Raw genomic sequence first — 17,136 nt, forward strand, 5'->3', positions numbered from 1 at the left:
TTTCAAGTATTTTGTGTATAAGAGGAGAGAATGCTCCAATTTTTCTTGTGAGTATCAGTAGAGGTCCTGAGAAGGAGCCTAAGAGCAGATACAAACTGCCCTGTGCATATCATTCCAAGAAGGGTTATATACTATCGTACTAACCTACATGTGGCCTTTAGTATTTGCTAAAAATTGTAGTTGATTCATTCGTGTCTGCAGTGTGGCATCCCCATCTTCCTCCTGTGTTCTGCCACATGTGAGACAGTCCGGTGGCCTCTCTTTCTTGGGGGAGCATGACCATTCTTGAACTTCAGGATGCTTGATTGTCTTCAACTTTGATCAATTAAAGAAAGGTGATTTTTTTTTTAAATAAAGAGATTTATTTATTTGAAAGTCAGAGTTATGCAGAGAGAGAAGGAGTGGCAGAAGGAGAGAAGTCTTCCATCCGCTAGTTCACTCCGCAATTGGCTGTAACAGCCAGAGCTGAGCCAATCTGAAACCAGGAGCTTCCTCTGGGTCTTCCATGTGGGTACAGGGGCCCAGGGACTTGGGCCATCTCCCACTGCTTTCCCAGGCCATAGCAGAAAGCTCAATCAGAAGTAGAGCAACCAGGACTTGAACCGGTGCTCATATGGGATGCCAGCACTGCAGGTGGCAGCTTTACCTGCTATGCCATGGCGCTGGCCCCAAGAAAGGTGATTTTTTTGAAAGATTTGTTTATTTATTTGAAAGTCAGAGTTGCACACAAAGAGAAGGAGAGGCAGAGGCAGAGAAAGAGAGGTCATCCATCCACTGGTTCTCTCCCCAGTTGGCCGCAAAGGCCGGAGCTGCACTGATCTGGAGCCAGGAGCCTCCTCCAGGTCTCCCACATGAGTGCAGGGGCCCAAGGGCTTGGGCCATCCTCTACTGCTTTCCCAGGCCACAGCAGAGAGCTGGATTGGAAGTGGAGAAGCTGGGACTCAAACCGGTTCCCATATGGGATGTCGGCACTGCAGGCGACAGTTTCACTCACTTATGCCACAGTGCCAGCCCGGAAAGGTGATTTTTTAAAACTCCATTTGAGTTTCCCAGGTGAGTGGCAGGGACCCAAGTATTAGAGCCATCACTTGCTGCCTCCTGTGCTGTGCATTAACAGAAAGCTGGGTGGAAAGTAAAGCCAGGACTTGAACTTAGCACTCTGAAATGGGATTTGGGCATTCCGAGTAATGGCTTACCCACTGTACCACAACACCCACCCCGATTTTCTAAAAATTCTTAGTTTTAATTTCCAACAATGGCATGTGTCTGTAAAAATAACCACATAAACTCATACTGTAATGTCCAAGAGCTGGATCGGAAGGGGAACAGTCAGGACTTGAACCGGCACCCATATGGGATGCCAGCACTGCAGACAGCAGCTTTACATGCTACGCCATGGTGCTGGCCCCTATTGCTATATATTTTTAAAAAGATTTATTGATTTATTTGTTTGAAAGGCAGGGTAGCAGAGAGAGAGGTGTTCCATTCATTGGTTATTCCCCAAATGGCTGCAATGGTCAAACCTGGGCCAGACTAAATCTGGGAGCCTGGAACTCCATCTAGGTCTCTCACATAGGTTATATTGCTACATTTTTAACAGCTTTTTTAAACTCTAGTTCACATACAATACATGTGTTTAAAGTATACTATTCAATGGTTTTTGATAGATCACATTATTAATCTTTTTTTTTTTTTTTTTTTTTTTTGACAAGCAGAGTTAGACAGAGACAGAGAGAAAGGTGTCTTCCATTTGTCCGTTGGTTCACCCCCCTAAATGGCCGCTACGGCCGGAGTGCTGCGCCGATCCAAAGCCAGGAGCCAGGTGTTCCTCCTGGTTTCCCATGCGAGTGCAGGGCCCAAGAACTTGGGCCATCCTCCACTGCCTTCCTGGGCCACAGCAGAGAGCTGGACTAAAAGAGGAGCAACCAGGACAGAATCTGGTGCCCCAACTGCGACTAGAACTTGGGGTGCTGGCATTATTAATCTTAAAAATATATAAAGGGGCTGGTGCTGTGGCTTAGGTAAAGCTGTGGCTGTAGGTAAAGCCGCTGATTATAGTGCTGTTTTACTGTATGGGCACCAGTTTGAGTCCCTGGTGCTCCACTTTTGATCCAGCTCTCTGCTCTGGCCTGGGAAGGCAGTAGAGGATGACCCAAGTCCTTGGACTCCTGTGGGAGACCCTGAGGAAGCTCTTGGCTCTTGGCTTTGGATTGGCACAGTTCTGCCAGTTGCAACCATCTGGGGAGTAAACCATTGATGGAAGACCTCTCTCTCTCTGCCTCTGCTTCTCTGTAACTCTGACTTTCAAATAAAATAAATTATATATATATATATATAATTTATATATATGTGTATATATATATATAACATACAATTTATGATTTTAACCATTTTAAGTGTCCAGCGGCACTTAACAACCATCAATGCTTCTATTCCAAAACTTACTTGTCATCTCAGATAGGAATTCTGAAGTCACCAAGCAATAAGTCCTCCTTCTACCTCGCTAGCTTTCTGTAGCCTTTAATTTACTTTTTCTCTTTATGAAATTGCCTATTCTAGGTCCTTCTTGTAAGTGGAGTCCAACAACATTGACCTTTAGTAGCTGACATTTTCACATAGAATGTCTTCAGATTCATTCATGTTGTAGCATGTGTCAGAACTTCATTCCTCTTTATGGCTGAATAGTATTTCATTGCATAGAAAATACTACATTTTGTTTATACATCCATTTGTTCATGGACTCTTGGGTTGTTTGCACTTTTTGGCTATTGTAAACAGTTCTGCAGTGTACATTGGCATGTACGTATCTGTTTAAGTCGCTGCTCTCAATGCCTTTCAGTGAATACCTGGGGAGTGGAATTGCTGGATGATGTGGCAATTTTTAATCATTTCAGAATTTAATTTCTTGGGACACTTTTTTCCATATTCTGAACTTTAATAGATTTTTTTCCATTAGACACAGAATACATTAATACAAGCATACTTCCTGTTTTTGTCTTCATTTAATCCAGACTATGGGTTTCAGATTAGCTCTAGCATCCTTTTTTTTTTTTTTTTTTTAAGATTTATTTTATTTATTTGAAAGAGTTACAAAAAGAGGTAGAGATAGAAAGAGAGGTCTTCCATCTGCTGGTTCACTCCCCAAATGGCTGCAACAGCTGGAGTTGAGCCCATCCGAAGCCAGGAGCCAGGAGATTCTGGGTCTCCTACGTGGGTGCAGGGGCCCAAGGACCTAGACTATCCTTTGCTGCTTTCCCAGGCACATTAGCCGGAATACTGGATTGAAAGTAGAGCGGCCAGGGCTAGAACTGGCATCCATATGGGTTGCCGGCACTTCAGGCCATGGCTTTAACCCACTGTGTCACAGCGCCAGCCCCTAGCTCTAGCATTTTAAGCTTTTGTATTCAGTATCTTATAATAGAGATACTCTCCCCTAATAAGAATAAAACCACCCTGGTTTTTTTGTTTTTTTGTTTTTTTGTTTTTTTTTTTTTTTTTGACAGGCAGCGTGGACAGTGAGAGAGAGAGAGACAGAGAGAAAGGTCTTCCTTTTTGCCATTGGTTCACCCTCCAATGGCCGCCATGGCTGGCGCGCTGCGCTGATCCGAAGGCAGGAGCCAGGTGCTTCTCCTGGTCTCCCATGCGGGTGCAGGGCCCAAGTACTTGAGCCATCCTCCACTGCACTCCCTGGCCACAGCAGAGAGCTGGCCTGGAAGAGGGGCAACCAGGACAGAATCCGGCACCCCTTTTTTTCTTTTATTTAGTTAGCAAGTCCACCAGTTGTACTGTTTCCTTCCTGAACTTAGAAACACAAGTCCCACTTGTCTGTAACATGATTATTGAAAATAGTTTTAGGAAAATAGCACGCCAAAAAGGAACACTGAGGTTTATTATTCTTCTGAGGCATTGCCACAAAAGTTGGCACTCTCTGGGAACCAAGAAAGGAAAGTTAAGTATAACTTTTGCCATCTACCTGTTTCCTCATTAAATTTAAGCAGTCACAAGTGTAGACTAAAATTTCTGCCTCCAAAGAGGAAAATGCCATTCATGACTACGGTAGCTGCTCTGGCTCTTCCCCAACTCCTCTTGCTTTTGGCTGCTTGTAGTTAGAGATTTTGTAAGGAAGATTCCATCCTGGGTGTGTGGGTGTGCATTAGAAAAATGGCAGTGTTACTGCTGACAGAGCAGGGCTTTCTGGGTTTCAGGTCCTTCATACAAGAAGTCATTCAGATGTGTCTGAACAATGGATAGGAAGCCGAAACTCTGTGTGTGAGAACTTGACCTCCTCTCCCTCTTCCCACCTTCATTTGTGGAGGTGCAGTATTTGGAATAGCCCAGACTCAGTGCTGTGGTTGTTCTGTCAGCATTTCCAGTTTTAAATCTATATTTTCAGGAATCTGTAATGTAGCTGAAAATTTCCTCTGCTCTAATTTGGACTCTGAGAAGGAGATTAATTTTGTCAAACCAGAGATAGTACTTTTTCAGTGTGTTTCAGTTTGGTGTTCTGTAGTTATCTAGATTAAAGTCTTGAATATACCAGAAACTGATTTTGGCCGGCGCCGCGGCTCAATAGGCTAATCCTCCGCCTAGCGGCGCCGGCACACCGGGTTCTAGTCCCGGTCGGGGCACCAGATTCTGTCCCGGTTGCCCCTCTTCCAGGCCAGCCCTCTGCTGTGGCCAGGGAGTGCAGTGGAGGATGGCCCAGGTGCTTGGCCCCTGCACCCCATGGGAGATCAGGAAAAGCACCTGGCTCCTGGCTCCTGCCATTGGATCAGCGCGGTGCGCCGGCCGCGGCGGCCATTGGAGGGTGAACCAACGGCAAAGGAAGACCTTTCTCTCTGTCTCTCTCTCTCTCTCACTGTCCACTCTGCCTGTCAAAAAAAAAAAAAAATTAAAAATTAAGAAATTAAATTAAAAATTAAAAAATTAGAAACTGATTTTGCTCCATGTGGTATTGCCTTACATGCCACAAAGTCTAATTTCTGTTTTCACATTGTATCGTGGACTCTCAATATACACGTGTCCTTCCATATTTTTTTTTTTTTCTGCACCAGAAGCATACCCTAGCTTTATTAAAGGGCCTGCACCGCGAAGTCAGTATAAAAGCACAAAAAGTCCCATCCACTGAATAACAATAAGAGAACTCTAAAAATGGGAAACAAAGTGGTTGGGAAGAAGCCCCTCCGCCAGGGGCACAGGGAGCCCTGCTCATGGCAGGAGGCCTGGCTACAAGGTCCCCGGTATTGCTGTTGCTACGAGGCCAGGGGCAATGATTGTCCTGTGGGAGTCACCATTCTTCCGGGTCAGGGACCTTTACTTCTGGGGTGCACTCAGCTTCTGCGTGCCCCGGATCTGGTCAAGCAGTCCAGAAATAAAGACCTCAAAGGGTATGTAACAGTCGACCAGCAGCTCACTGACATGGCAGCCTGGGTATCATCCCTCTCCAAGTTCAGGAGCTCGTCCACATCAATCTCCAGCTCTGGGATCTCCTCTTCCTAGCAGTCGTAGAGGCGCGTGAGCTGCTCCAGGATCCACTCCTCCAGGGTGAGGCGCTTCCATGGCTCCTTGAGGTCACACTTCACAGTGACCCTTTCCTTGGCGCCTCACAGGGCCCTCATGGCCATGCATCCCGGCCCTCGCCTGTAGCCCCAGGGAGACTCTGAAAGTAGGCCCTGGGCCGCCGCTGCCCGGTCTGGGGACTAGGGCCACTGTCGCCATGGCAGCAGCTGGAGCAAGCATGTGCACTGGTCCCTTGCTTGTGCTGCCGCCTCTGGGGCGCCTGCTGGCTGGCTCTGGGCCACTGGCTCAGGTTAGCATGCAGGCTCACCTGCAGCTTGCAGAGCCCAGCAGGCCTGGCCTGACCGCACCCCGCCCCCTCCCTGCCAATCTGCTTCCTTTGATATTCTTAAGTTTGATAACCTAGAATACAGAAGGTAGGCAAAATCCATTAGTGCCACTCTAAAACAGCCCTTGATTAGAAGGGAGACATTTCTTCTGGAGATATACTTACTGATAAGTAAATCTGATGATCAAAACACTGTCTTTCAACAAGCAGGAGAAGTGAGTTGAGGGGTCTTTACACCACCTCAGGCCTAATTACCAAGCCTTGCCTTCTTGTCATTCTTGAACTTCTCTTGTTCTCCGCCATCTGGGAATAGTAAGGATGGATGGTGTATTCTTGTTCCTCTGATAAGACCGGTATCATAACCTAGGCCAAGGGCTGCTTCTGTTAAGTCAGAAATCTATTCTTTATTTTCACTTAATGCTGGGAGATTCTGATCTTCGTAGATTTCTGATACTAAATTAGCATCTTGTGTGCAGATTTAGATACCACTTGTCAGCCCTGAAGTGTTCCAGATCACTAGAATTAAGAATGTACTGTTACAAAACTAGTACATTTTTTTGACTGATTCATTGTAAGCAGAGACTCATTGCTTTGCATGAGTTGCTTTTGTAAAACATAAATTTTGAGTCCTTTGCCTTGATCTATATTGCTAATGTTTTATTACATTATAAATGTTTCACTTCCATTCTACAAAACATTGTTGCACATATTACTTTACTTGATTCTCACAGAGATGTGAATTAGACCATGTAGATGATGGTCTCCTCATTTTATACATGAAGAAGCAGGCTCTTGGGCATTCTGTGACTTGCCTAAAATCACATTCAGTAAGTTAATCACACATCCAGATTTTTTGATTCCTGATAGGCTACATCCTTGTACATACAAAATTTATTATTCTTTTTTTTTAAAGAATTATTCTTATTCTTCTTTTTTACTTGAAAGGCAGAGTTACAGAAAGAGCAAGAGACAGAGAGAGAGAGAGAGAGAGATCTTCCATCAGCTGATTCACTCTCCAAATGGCCACAATGGCAAGGGCCAGGCCAAGCTGAAGCCAGGAGCCTAGAACGCCATCCCATGTGGATGGCAGAAGCCTAATTACTTGGGCCATCTTCTCCTGCTTTCCCAAGGCACATTAGCTGGGAGCTGGATTGGAAGTGCAGTAGCCTGGCCTTGAACCAGCACTCCCATGGGATGCTGGTGTTGCAGATGGTAGCTTAACCCACTGTGCCACAATGGCCCCCCAAATTCTTTTTCTAAACAGTGACAAAAGTTTTAAAGCAGATTTGGAAGCTACTTTTTGTCACTACAGAACCTGAAAAGTTAACTGATTTGCAAGGGAACCCAGTGACATTGACCATGGTCTCATTAACCAGTGGGATCTCCCTTAGCATAATAAAGAAATTGGACTGAGAAAAGAGCTCAAGAATGAAAACAACAGTGCACGCCTGGGTAACTGAACATATAGGCACCACTGTGGTCCCAAAGAGATGAGATAGGAGGAGAGAGTCATCCACGTAGAGCTCCCAAGGGATCCATCGCCCAAAGGGCATTTGGTGCCTGGAAGTGTCTCCAGAAACCCCTGCAGGGACATCCAGAAGTCACCACAGAAGGACATTTTCCCCTGACTGAAGACCCATGATGTAGATGAGCACTACTAAGTGGCTGAAGCTAGAAGTCACAGTAAGATAGGGCATGAGGGTGAACTAAGCAGCCTCTAACTTGGCAACTGGAAGTCTTAGCTGTTTGTGGGAAGTCGTCCTTTGTTAAACTTGGACGAGTTGTTCCTTGAAATGTTCTGTTTCCTAAAGTATTGAATTTCTGTACCTCTTATTTGGCAAAAGCAGTTGAGACTCTTTCTTAAACATTTCTTTTTCTTTTGGCATTTGGAGTCGTTCCTTTCAGTGTGCACCTCCTCAAGGGTTGCATTTCATCAGAGGAAGCCGTGCATGAATGCACCCCCACCCCCAGCTATTTCAGGGCTGGCGTATTCTGTTATGGGTGATAACAGATATAAGCAGAACTTTAAAATGTAAATGTTTAGTCTTGTTTGGACACTGCTAAATTTGTGTCCCAGCCCTGTCTCCTAAAAACAATAAAAATGAGCTCTTTGGTTCATATTTTAAGTGGATGTGGTTTGCATAAATCATAAATAAAAGTAACCTATGTGGAACAGAGCATTTTAATAAATAAGGTGAGAATTACTCCCTTCTTACATTCTTTAGATTTGTGCACTTGGAAAGATGTCTGTGCTTTAAATAAAGCCCCTTTATCCTCAAGGTTTCTGAATGGTTTCTTATGAAAGAATTAGTATTAACACTAATGATTCTCGTCTGCTGAGTGCCCTCTGGCTTCTGACCAGGGCTGCCAGACCCAGTAGGTGCCTGGTGTCTTTGAGGATGCAGGGAGGCACAGTGCTGTGCGTGGGCAGCCATCCGGGGCTGGGAGAGTCCTGCAGCCTCTGCTATTGTCTGGCATCAGTGTGGGGAACAGGATGCACTGTCGCTGTTGCGGAGGATTCTTAAGGCTCCTTTGCTTCAGCTCGGGATGCCCTGTTTCCATAGCAACAGCCCTTAGTAGTGACAGGGCGGCCAGTCGTTTCAAAAGGCAGGGCTTTCCGTAAATGGAAACTACTTAACACTAAGTGTCCACCTTCAGTGGCTTTTTTGTGGGACTTACCTGATGTGGTAGCCTTCATCAGTGTTTCTACTGTCTGGAGAATTCTCTTGTTTACCAAATGACACTGAACGATTCGTTATTCAAACATCTGGTATCATTCTTGTCTTACAGTTATTTATGTTTCTTATAAGCTTTCAAAGACATGTCCCCTGTTTAGTGATCCTTTTCTTTCAGTATCTAGCAGAGTACACATAGTAGGCATTCACCTTTTTTTTTTTTTAAAGATTTATTTATTTGAAAGTCAGTTACACAGAGAGATGAGAGGCAGAGAGAAAAAAAGGTCTTCCATCTGCTGGTTCACTCCCCAATTGGCCATAATGGCCGGAGCTGCGCCAATCCGAAGCCAGGAGCCAAGAGCTTCTTTCAGGTCTCCCACGCAGGTGCAGGAGTCCAAGGACTTGGGCCATTTTCTACTACTTTCCCAGGCCATAGCAGAGAGCCAGATCAGAAGTGGAGCAGCCGGGACTCTAATCCGCACCCATATGGGATGCCAGCACTGCAGGCAGCGGCTTTACCTGCTGTGCCACAGTGCCAGCTCCAGCATTCACTTTTTAGTGAAGGATTGGACCAAACTTTTAAACTTTTCTGTAGAGCATTTCATTTTGAACATGAAAACCACTTTTCTGAGTGTGCCTGCAGATATTGAACTTCATCAGCTTACCTAGAAAGCAGTAAGATTGGTCGGCAAGCTTTGACTGTTAGAAGGATAGCTCCACCTGAGGCAGTGCACTCTGGGAGATCTGGCAGTAATATTCATAGTTGCTGTATAGAGAGCTCCTTTTATGGGTTTGATGTTTTATATACTCAGCACTCTCTTGGTTGCAGAAGACAAAAATCCTGACTTAAACTACCGTAAGCAGAAATGGAGATTTTGAGGAAGGATGCTGTTTTGTCTTGTTTTGAAGGAGAGGTTGAACAGTGTGGCCATTGTTAGAGTGATGCCTCAGCTGGGTTTGTCAAACTACTGTAGGCGCAGACTGGAACAGTGCTCAGCAACTCTGTCTCAGCTCCAGCATCTCTACCTGGAGACCAGCCTCCTGCCCTCACGGGGGAACCTCACTGCTGTTTAACCCAGTCTCACATCGGGGGGCTCCTACCACCAGAATGAGATGAAATCTGTTTCCCAGTTCTAGTTCAGGGAAGTTACAAGATAATTCTGATTTGGCCCAGCCCAGAACATGTCTACCCTTTGGACAGCAGACTCTGTAATAATCCAGTAAGAAGATGTGCAAGAGGAGGGAAGAGCACTGGGGCCACAGTTCCAAAGATACATACTACTGACTCCGATGTTCCTTCCTAACAGGAGAGCTCTGAGGGGGCTGGCACTGTGGCGCACTAGGTTAATCCTCCGCCTGCAGCGCTGGCATCCCATTTGGGCACCAGTTCTAATCCCAGTTGCTCCTCTTCAGGTCTAGCTCTCTGCTGTGGTCCAGGAAGGCAGTGGAGGATGGCCCAAGTGCTTGGGCCCTGCACCCGCATGGGAGACCAGGAAGAAACACTTGGCTCCTGCCTTCGGATTGGCACAGCGCTGGCCGTAGCGGCCATTTGGGGAGCGAACTAACGGAAGGAAGACCTTTCTCTCTGTCTCTCTGTCTCTCTCACTGTCTGTAACTCTACCTGTCAAATAAATAAAAATCTTAAAAAGAAAAAGAAAAGAAAGAGCTCTGAGAAAGGTGACCTGATTTTGGTTGCCTCCTAGAGATTACGCAGATTGACAGGGGTCATGTTAGTCAGTGGCAAGGCCAAAGGTCAAATCCCAGTGTGCTGATTCAAAATCCCTTGCTTTTAACTAAACAACATGTTGCTTTTCCATACTGTATAAAAGAAAAGAGAACTAGCAGATAAATGTAACATTGGAAAAGAAAAATGGTAGCCAAATAGTGGGAAAAGCTGGTTTTCTTCCCAGTCATCTTATTTCTTCAAAGAACAATCTAAAACCATACCAGTTGTTCTGAAGACGAACAGCCTTTCCTCCTTCCTCCACCAGCCACAAATGGGATCTCCGTTTAACATCTCTGAAGGGCTGCCTGCACACGCACAGAGTGAAGGCACTATAGCTCTCTCACAGAGCAAACTGCAAGATCACATGCATCTTAAGAACGACAGGGGATGTCTACTTCTCAAGGCGCCGCCATTGGATCAGAGTCCCTCTATCTACACAGGAGGCAGACAGCAATTCTGCAAAAAGAGAAAAAAGAAAGAAGACAGCAGAGTCTGTGCCAGGTCCCCTGCTGCTTATCTTCCACACACATGACCTGGGGTGGCTTTGTGAGCCTGCTCAGAGTCTGCTTCAGGAGGCAAGGAAAATTAAGAGGAACCGCTACAGTTGGTGATGCACAGAAATACACAGCTACTGCCTTTGGTTTTGCCGAGCTTTCTAGGCTAGCTCAGTGGTCTCCTGGTTACAGAATTTGAGTTGCTGCTGAAGGCCACTCCAGTGACTGCTTCTTACTGCCACCCTCCCATGCAGGCTGTGGCCACGCTCCAGTGCTCAATTCCGGAACTCCGGGTAGAGGGAGACACTCAGGGCGATTGAAAGCAGACATTTTGGGGAGATTTGTTCCGTTTTTAATCCACGTATAGCTTGGAATGGAAAAGCAGCCACATTTTATTTTAAAGAGAGTCTAGAGACAGCACCACAATCTTTCTTTCACCATATTTTCTGATTAACCATGTAGTAATAATGTTTTAATATTTTTTAAAAATAAGATTGTTTCCCTCTGTAGGTCTTATGATGCTTCCAAATACAAAATGCTCTTCTCTCTGTGTTACAGAAGGTTTGTGATCACATACGAGTGTGTGTGTGTGTGTGTGTGTGTTAAAAATGGATGTGCTTGATAGAGTGGATACTTCAGAGGAACCTTTTTGACTCTGGAAAAAGAATTACATTAAATTTCTCCAACTTTAGTACATGATTATAACAAGCAAAAGTATTCCAGCCTGAAAAAAAAAAATCTGGCAGACAGTTTATCTTTCTTGAAGGCTGTGAAATGTGAGGGTGTGCAAGTCTTACTTGTTTGCTGGAAGGGAAGCTTGGTACCCTCAGCACAGTCCTGGTTAGAAGCCAGATCAGTGATAAGTGAGAAAAGGGGCTAAGAACCCCCTCTCTGAGGAGTGCCACACAGACTCCTTCAGACTTTAGATCTCTTGATAGAACTTGGCCCTGTACGCATTCCTGGCCAAATTTCCTGTTTCTTAGGGCATTTGGCTAGAAGACAGTGGTTGCCATCCCATTAGCACTTCATAACATGATACCACACGCAGTATCCCAGAATTCTATGCCAGCCATGCCAAGGTCAGTCCTTTCTAGTGGTCAGTTGCCTGCAGAGGTCTCCATGGTGCTTTCTTATAAAGTTTTTAGAAAGTTCCAATGGGTTTAGAAAACATCATCTCAAACTGGCACCCATATGGAATGCCAGTGTTGCAGGCAGTGACTTAACCCATGCCTCCACAGCCCCAGCCCGTGAAAATGGACTGTTGATTTCCAGGTCACCACCACCATGTCTGCCCATTGAACCTGTCCCTTCTCCTGTCTTCCTGGCTCCGTAAATGGAATCATTCACTGACCTTTTTTTTTTTTTTTAAGATTTATTTATTTGTTTGAAAGGCAGAGTTACAGAGGGGCAAAGGCAGAGAGAGAGAGAGAGAGATCTCCCATCTGCTGGCCCACTCCCCAAATGGCTGCAATGGCCAGAGCTGCACCAATCTGAAGCCAGGAGCCTGGAACCTTTTCCAGGTCTCCCACATGAGTGCAGGGGCCCAAGGACTTGGGCCATCCTGCACTGCCTTGCCAGGCCACAACAGGGAGCTGAATTGGAAGTGGAACAGCTAGGACTAGAACAGGTGCCCACATGGGATTCCGGCACTGCAGATGGCGGCCTTATCCTCCATTCCACAGTGCTGGCACCACTGACTTTTCAAATCAAAAGCTAGGAGTGATCCACGAGCCTTCCCTGGCCATCAGTGAATCCTGAAGGGTGCATCTCCGTATAAACCCCAAATTGCCCCACTGTTTCTGATCCCCAAGAGCTACCTCCCCATCTGTCATTAGACAACTGCAGCAGCTTCCTAACAGTTCTTTCTCTAGTGTTTGCACTCCTTCTTCTGTATAAGCCCGTTGGCACATAGCAGCCAGCATGGGCTGTTGTACACATAAACCATACTCCAGTTCCTTGTTTAAGACCCTGCAATGTTTTCTCATTGCACTTAGCATAGAATCTCATGCTTCTTACCAGGCCTTTGAGGCCTTCCATGCCCTGGCTCCTGCCTACCTCTGAATATTCCAGAATACTTCCTACTCTGATTATGGCATTACCACCTGCTGCCTCTCTTTTTGGTCTCCAAACCACCAAGGTCTTTTGATCTCAGGGTCTTTGCTTTTGCTCTTCTGTCTACTTGGAATTCTCCTGCTCTACATCTACAAATCCTGTGTCTTCCCTACCTCTGGGGTCCAGTTCATACAGTGTGTCTCAGGAGACCCTCTGACCATTGTTTTCCACATTCTTGTCACTCTGCTCAGTTCCTTCTCTGTACCTAACACACTCAGACATTTTCTTCTTTTTTTCTTTAGTTTCTTTTCCAATATCTCCTCCTTCCACTTCTCAGAGTAAGTTCCATGAGGACAGGGAGAGTGACCAGGAGCTATCTTGTCTACCATTGGATTCTCAGTGCTTAGAGTAATACAAGATATATGGGAGGTGTTCAGGAAGGCCCTGCTGAATGATTGACAGAGTGCAGGGGTTAGTGAAATGCTGACTGGTGTGGGTGGCACTCAGAGCAGCAGTCAGTTATAGGGAGTCTTCAGCCGCTGGACACTGAAGAACACATGTTCTGGCCGGCGCCGTGGCTCAATAGGCTAATCCAGAGCTTCCCCTGTTCCCAACATAGAGCCCATCTCTGTCTCCTATAGACTTGTGCAGACACACAATTGTGCATGTCCTGTTTATTGTCATCACCAACATGTAGTAATCAGTGAGGTGGAGGGAATTAGTTCAATTTTTAAATTAAAACTTTATGGGGCCTGGCCTTGTGATATAGCAGATTAAGCTGCTGCTTACAACACTGATAGCCTATACCAGAGTGCTGGTTTGAGTTGCAGCTGCTCCACTTCCATTCCAGCTCCCTGCTAATGTCCCTGGGCCCCTGCCACCCATGTGGGAGACCCAAATGAAGTTTCTGGCTCCTGGTTTCAGCCTGGCCCAGCCCTGGCTGTTGCAAGCATTTGAGAAGTGAACCAGCAGATGAAAGATCTTTCTCTATCTCTGTCATTCTGCCTTTCAAATAAAAAGGTAAACAAATAGTTAAAGTAAAACTGTATGATACTGATCGGTAAGAGTCCGGCGTAAATACTAGACTCTGGAGGTCTCTACTACTTTGGTAGTAAAATAGTTGGTGGAGGCACAGTGAATCAAGAGAGCTTTGTGGTAATTTTCTGTGGAGGCTGGAATTGACTGTATTGTAGTGACGGGAGCTGGCTTGCACTGCTGCTTGTGTTTCACTTACTTCTCTTACTCTAGGCACTTGAAGAGGCCCAGAAGGCTATTCAGCAGCTCTTTGGCAAAATCAAAGACATCAAAGACAAGGCAGAAAAATCAGAGCAAATGGTAAGTTAAGGTTTCTTTGTAACCCCCCCCTTTTTAAAAAAAAAAAAAACAAAAGAGGAAGTTAACTTCTCCTTCAGTCATGCTAAGTAATAGGCTTTTTCCTCCCACTTCCTGTCAACTTCTTTCACCCACATTCTAAACCGAGCCCCTGTGAGCCCATTCCAGATCAGTTCATGCAGAGCTGCTAGACAGCAGTGACTCACCATCCCTGCTGCCCTACATCTACAGCCCTCTTTTAGAAAGGAAAGCTGGTCTTTTTCCTTCCCCCAAAATAGTTTCATGGTCATTTTGGATTCCTTTCTCTTGGTTTTGTTTATATCACACATTTTCTCAATTAAGGTATGTGATTGGTAACTTGGTAGCACTGTGAAACTGGGCCTGCATCTGGGATGTGGGATGTATTCCACCCAGGAAACACACACATGTGGTTTTGATGAAGTTCTCACTCTACAAATTCAGGATCCCCAATGGTGTACTTACAGGGGCACTCTGCTGACTACAAATTCAGCGTTCACCCACTCCTCCTTCGTGGGAGGCTCCTGGGTTGAAATCGTAGGTCACATAAGACCCCCAAATTCCAGTTTCCTCAACTGTAAGACAAGAACAACAGCACCTACCCCACAGTGTTGTGAAAATTCACCATGTGAAGGGCACTGGACGTCACGCTGGGGATTTGGATCTGCGGTCCTTCCCCAAGGGGGCACTCCCCTCTATACCATTCAGGGCCGCTGAAGCATGGTCACCAGGAGTCAAGTGCATCTTTTGCTAGAGTTTATTGTACTCAGGTCTCTTACTTATCGCCATCCTTATGATTCCAGTTTTACAGCTGTGGTGTGTGTGCCCTCTTCCAGCCAAAGGGGTACAGTGACAGTGTGACTGAGCTTCTTGTAAAGTTACTGCACTTCGCGTTTTAAAGCAGTTTGCTTTCCTGGACAGTGCTTTGCCAAAGGGAAGAAGAGGTAGCAATGAAGGGAAACCATGTTTGCTGAGCTTTTGCAGTGTGCCCAGCACTAAGCCAGTTCCTTGTCCAAGTGATCTGAATTAGCTCCCATGACAACCTTATGAACTAGATTTTGTTGTCATTATCTTTATGATTGCCCGTTCTACAGATGAGGACACTGAGCCTGGTGAGGCTGAGAAACTTGTCCAAGGGCATGGATTGTGAGTGGTAGAGCTGGAATTCAGTCCTAGATCTTTCTGACTCCAAACCCAGCCACAGCATATTCTGTGCCTTTTTGGCTGCCATCGTTCACAGTTGAGGTTAATTTATTATTATTTTTTAAGATTTTATTTATTTGAGAGGTAGAGTTAGAGAGAGAGAAAGACAGAGAGAGGTCTTCCATCTGCTGGTTCACTCCCTCAGTGGTTGCAATGGCCACAGTTAGGACGATCTGAAGCCAGGAGCCAGGAGCTTCTTCCCGGTCTCCTTTGTGGGTGCAGGGGTCCAAGCACTTGGGCCATCTTCCACTGCTTTCCCAGGCTATAGCAGAGAGCTGGATGGGAAGAGGAGCAGTCGGGACACAAAGCAGAGCCCATATGGAATGCCAGTGCTGCAGGCAGAGGCTTAGCCCACTGTGCCACAGTGCCAGCCCTGAGGTTAACAGTATTCTTACTTGGTTTGCAGAATGGTGTCATATACATTTGACTTGAGCGCTCCTTGCCTGCCCAGCCAGCAAAGGTTTTGTTTAGGGAATGACCAGCAGTACAGACTGTGTAGAGAAGCGTAGGCTATGGCGTAGGGAGTGATGGGAGATATTAGGACTGAAAAGCTCCAGTGCAGAGCAGTGAGGGCCTGAACAAGGAGGAAAGGGGCAGGAATGGACTCTCAACATGAGGCCAAGGTAGAATACTCAGGATTTCAGGATGAGTAAGCTGCAGGGAAAGTGACAAATCGTAGGTGACTGTGACTTTGAACACAGTGGTCACAGACCTGATATTAATGCTGAAACTGAGGAACCTAGAAAAGAGGTACAGGGATTCTGTGTAGGAAATAAGATGATGATTTTAAATGTTAGAAGTGGGTGATCAGATTATAGGGCCAGACTCATACAAATAATTTATTCTACAACTCCTGATCTTTTTGGCCTCAAGCTTCGTTATTCAGTAGAGTTTCCGTGGGTCTTCACCGTTTCTCCCTCCCTGTCCCTCTGCCTCCCTCTCCTTCTTAATGTAATTGGAGGTAGATTAATGGCCTTAGGGTTCTAGAGGGAATGCAGGCTTGATGGGGAGGTCCCTGCTGAGACCCTGGTTAACCTTGCAGGCTTGTAGGTCCTAATCTTTACTGTGTGAGTTCAGCCAAGGTGATGACCGTATGAGATCCCATGATGTCAACTCATTTCCAGGTTTTTCAGTTTAACGGATGTGTGTATCCAGTGACTAGAATATCTATTCCTGGTGTCCAGGGCACTCTTCCCTCTAAGTATCACAGAACCTGGGAAATCAGATCGCCATAAAGAGAGTTTCTTGATCCTCATGGACTCAGCTGAGTGGAAGATTGCACCTGGATGTTAGTGAAGTTGGAGAATTCTTCCCAGCATCACTGTCAAATACACTTTTCTAACAACTGAAATATACTTGTGTTCCCAGCTGCAGACCTGCTGGGTCCACAGTCAGAATTTTTATTGCCTGATTGCTCTCTGTTTTTCCAAAGACTGTGACTGTCCTCTCAGGAACTTACATGTTAAGCTTATGTGACAGGGGTCACATTTTAGTTGCCTTTTGGTTTGAGAGAACTTCTTTTCTTTGCTGCAGACCTGGGCAATAAACCCAGGATCCATAAATGATGACCCTCTGCCTTGGGTTAGCTGACTAGTACTGTCTGTGTTACACAGAACCCAGGCATTGCAGCAGCAGGGCCTACTTTCCTGCACGGGAGATGGGCTGGGCTGCTCCCGCACCCTGAATGCTTAGTCCTGCCTTGCTCTTTGGATTGTTCGATTCATGGTGAAAAATAAAGCTGATTTTATTCCTACAGCTGAAGGGTTTGTAACCCAGAACAAAGTGTGAATA

The 17,136-nt window shown here is 45.8% G+C and overlaps 1 protein-coding gene across 4 annotated transcripts in view; it reads left to right on the forward strand.

The window, feature by feature from the left end:
* Positions 1-17,136, forward strand: part of VPS53 (VPS53 subunit of GARP complex) — a 177,307-nt gene that overhangs the window by 49,954 nt on the left and 110,217 nt on the right. For all 4 annotated transcript variants that reach the window (XM_070061170.1, XM_070061172.1, XM_070061171.1 and 1 more), the window contains one exon: positions 14,041-14,127. In XM_070061170.1, the coding sequence (XP_069917271.1) occupies positions 14,125-14,127 (3 nt within the window). In that variant the 5' untranslated portion in view covers positions 14,041-14,124. The remainder of the gene's footprint in view (positions 1-14,040; positions 14,128-17,136) is intronic.

The sequence above is a fragment of the Oryctolagus cuniculus genome, chromosome 17, assembly GCF_964237555.1.
Source record: "Oryctolagus cuniculus chromosome 17, mOryCun1.1, whole genome shotgun sequence".
NCBI classification, from domain to species: Eukaryota; Metazoa; Chordata; class Mammalia; order Lagomorpha; family Leporidae; genus Oryctolagus; species Oryctolagus cuniculus.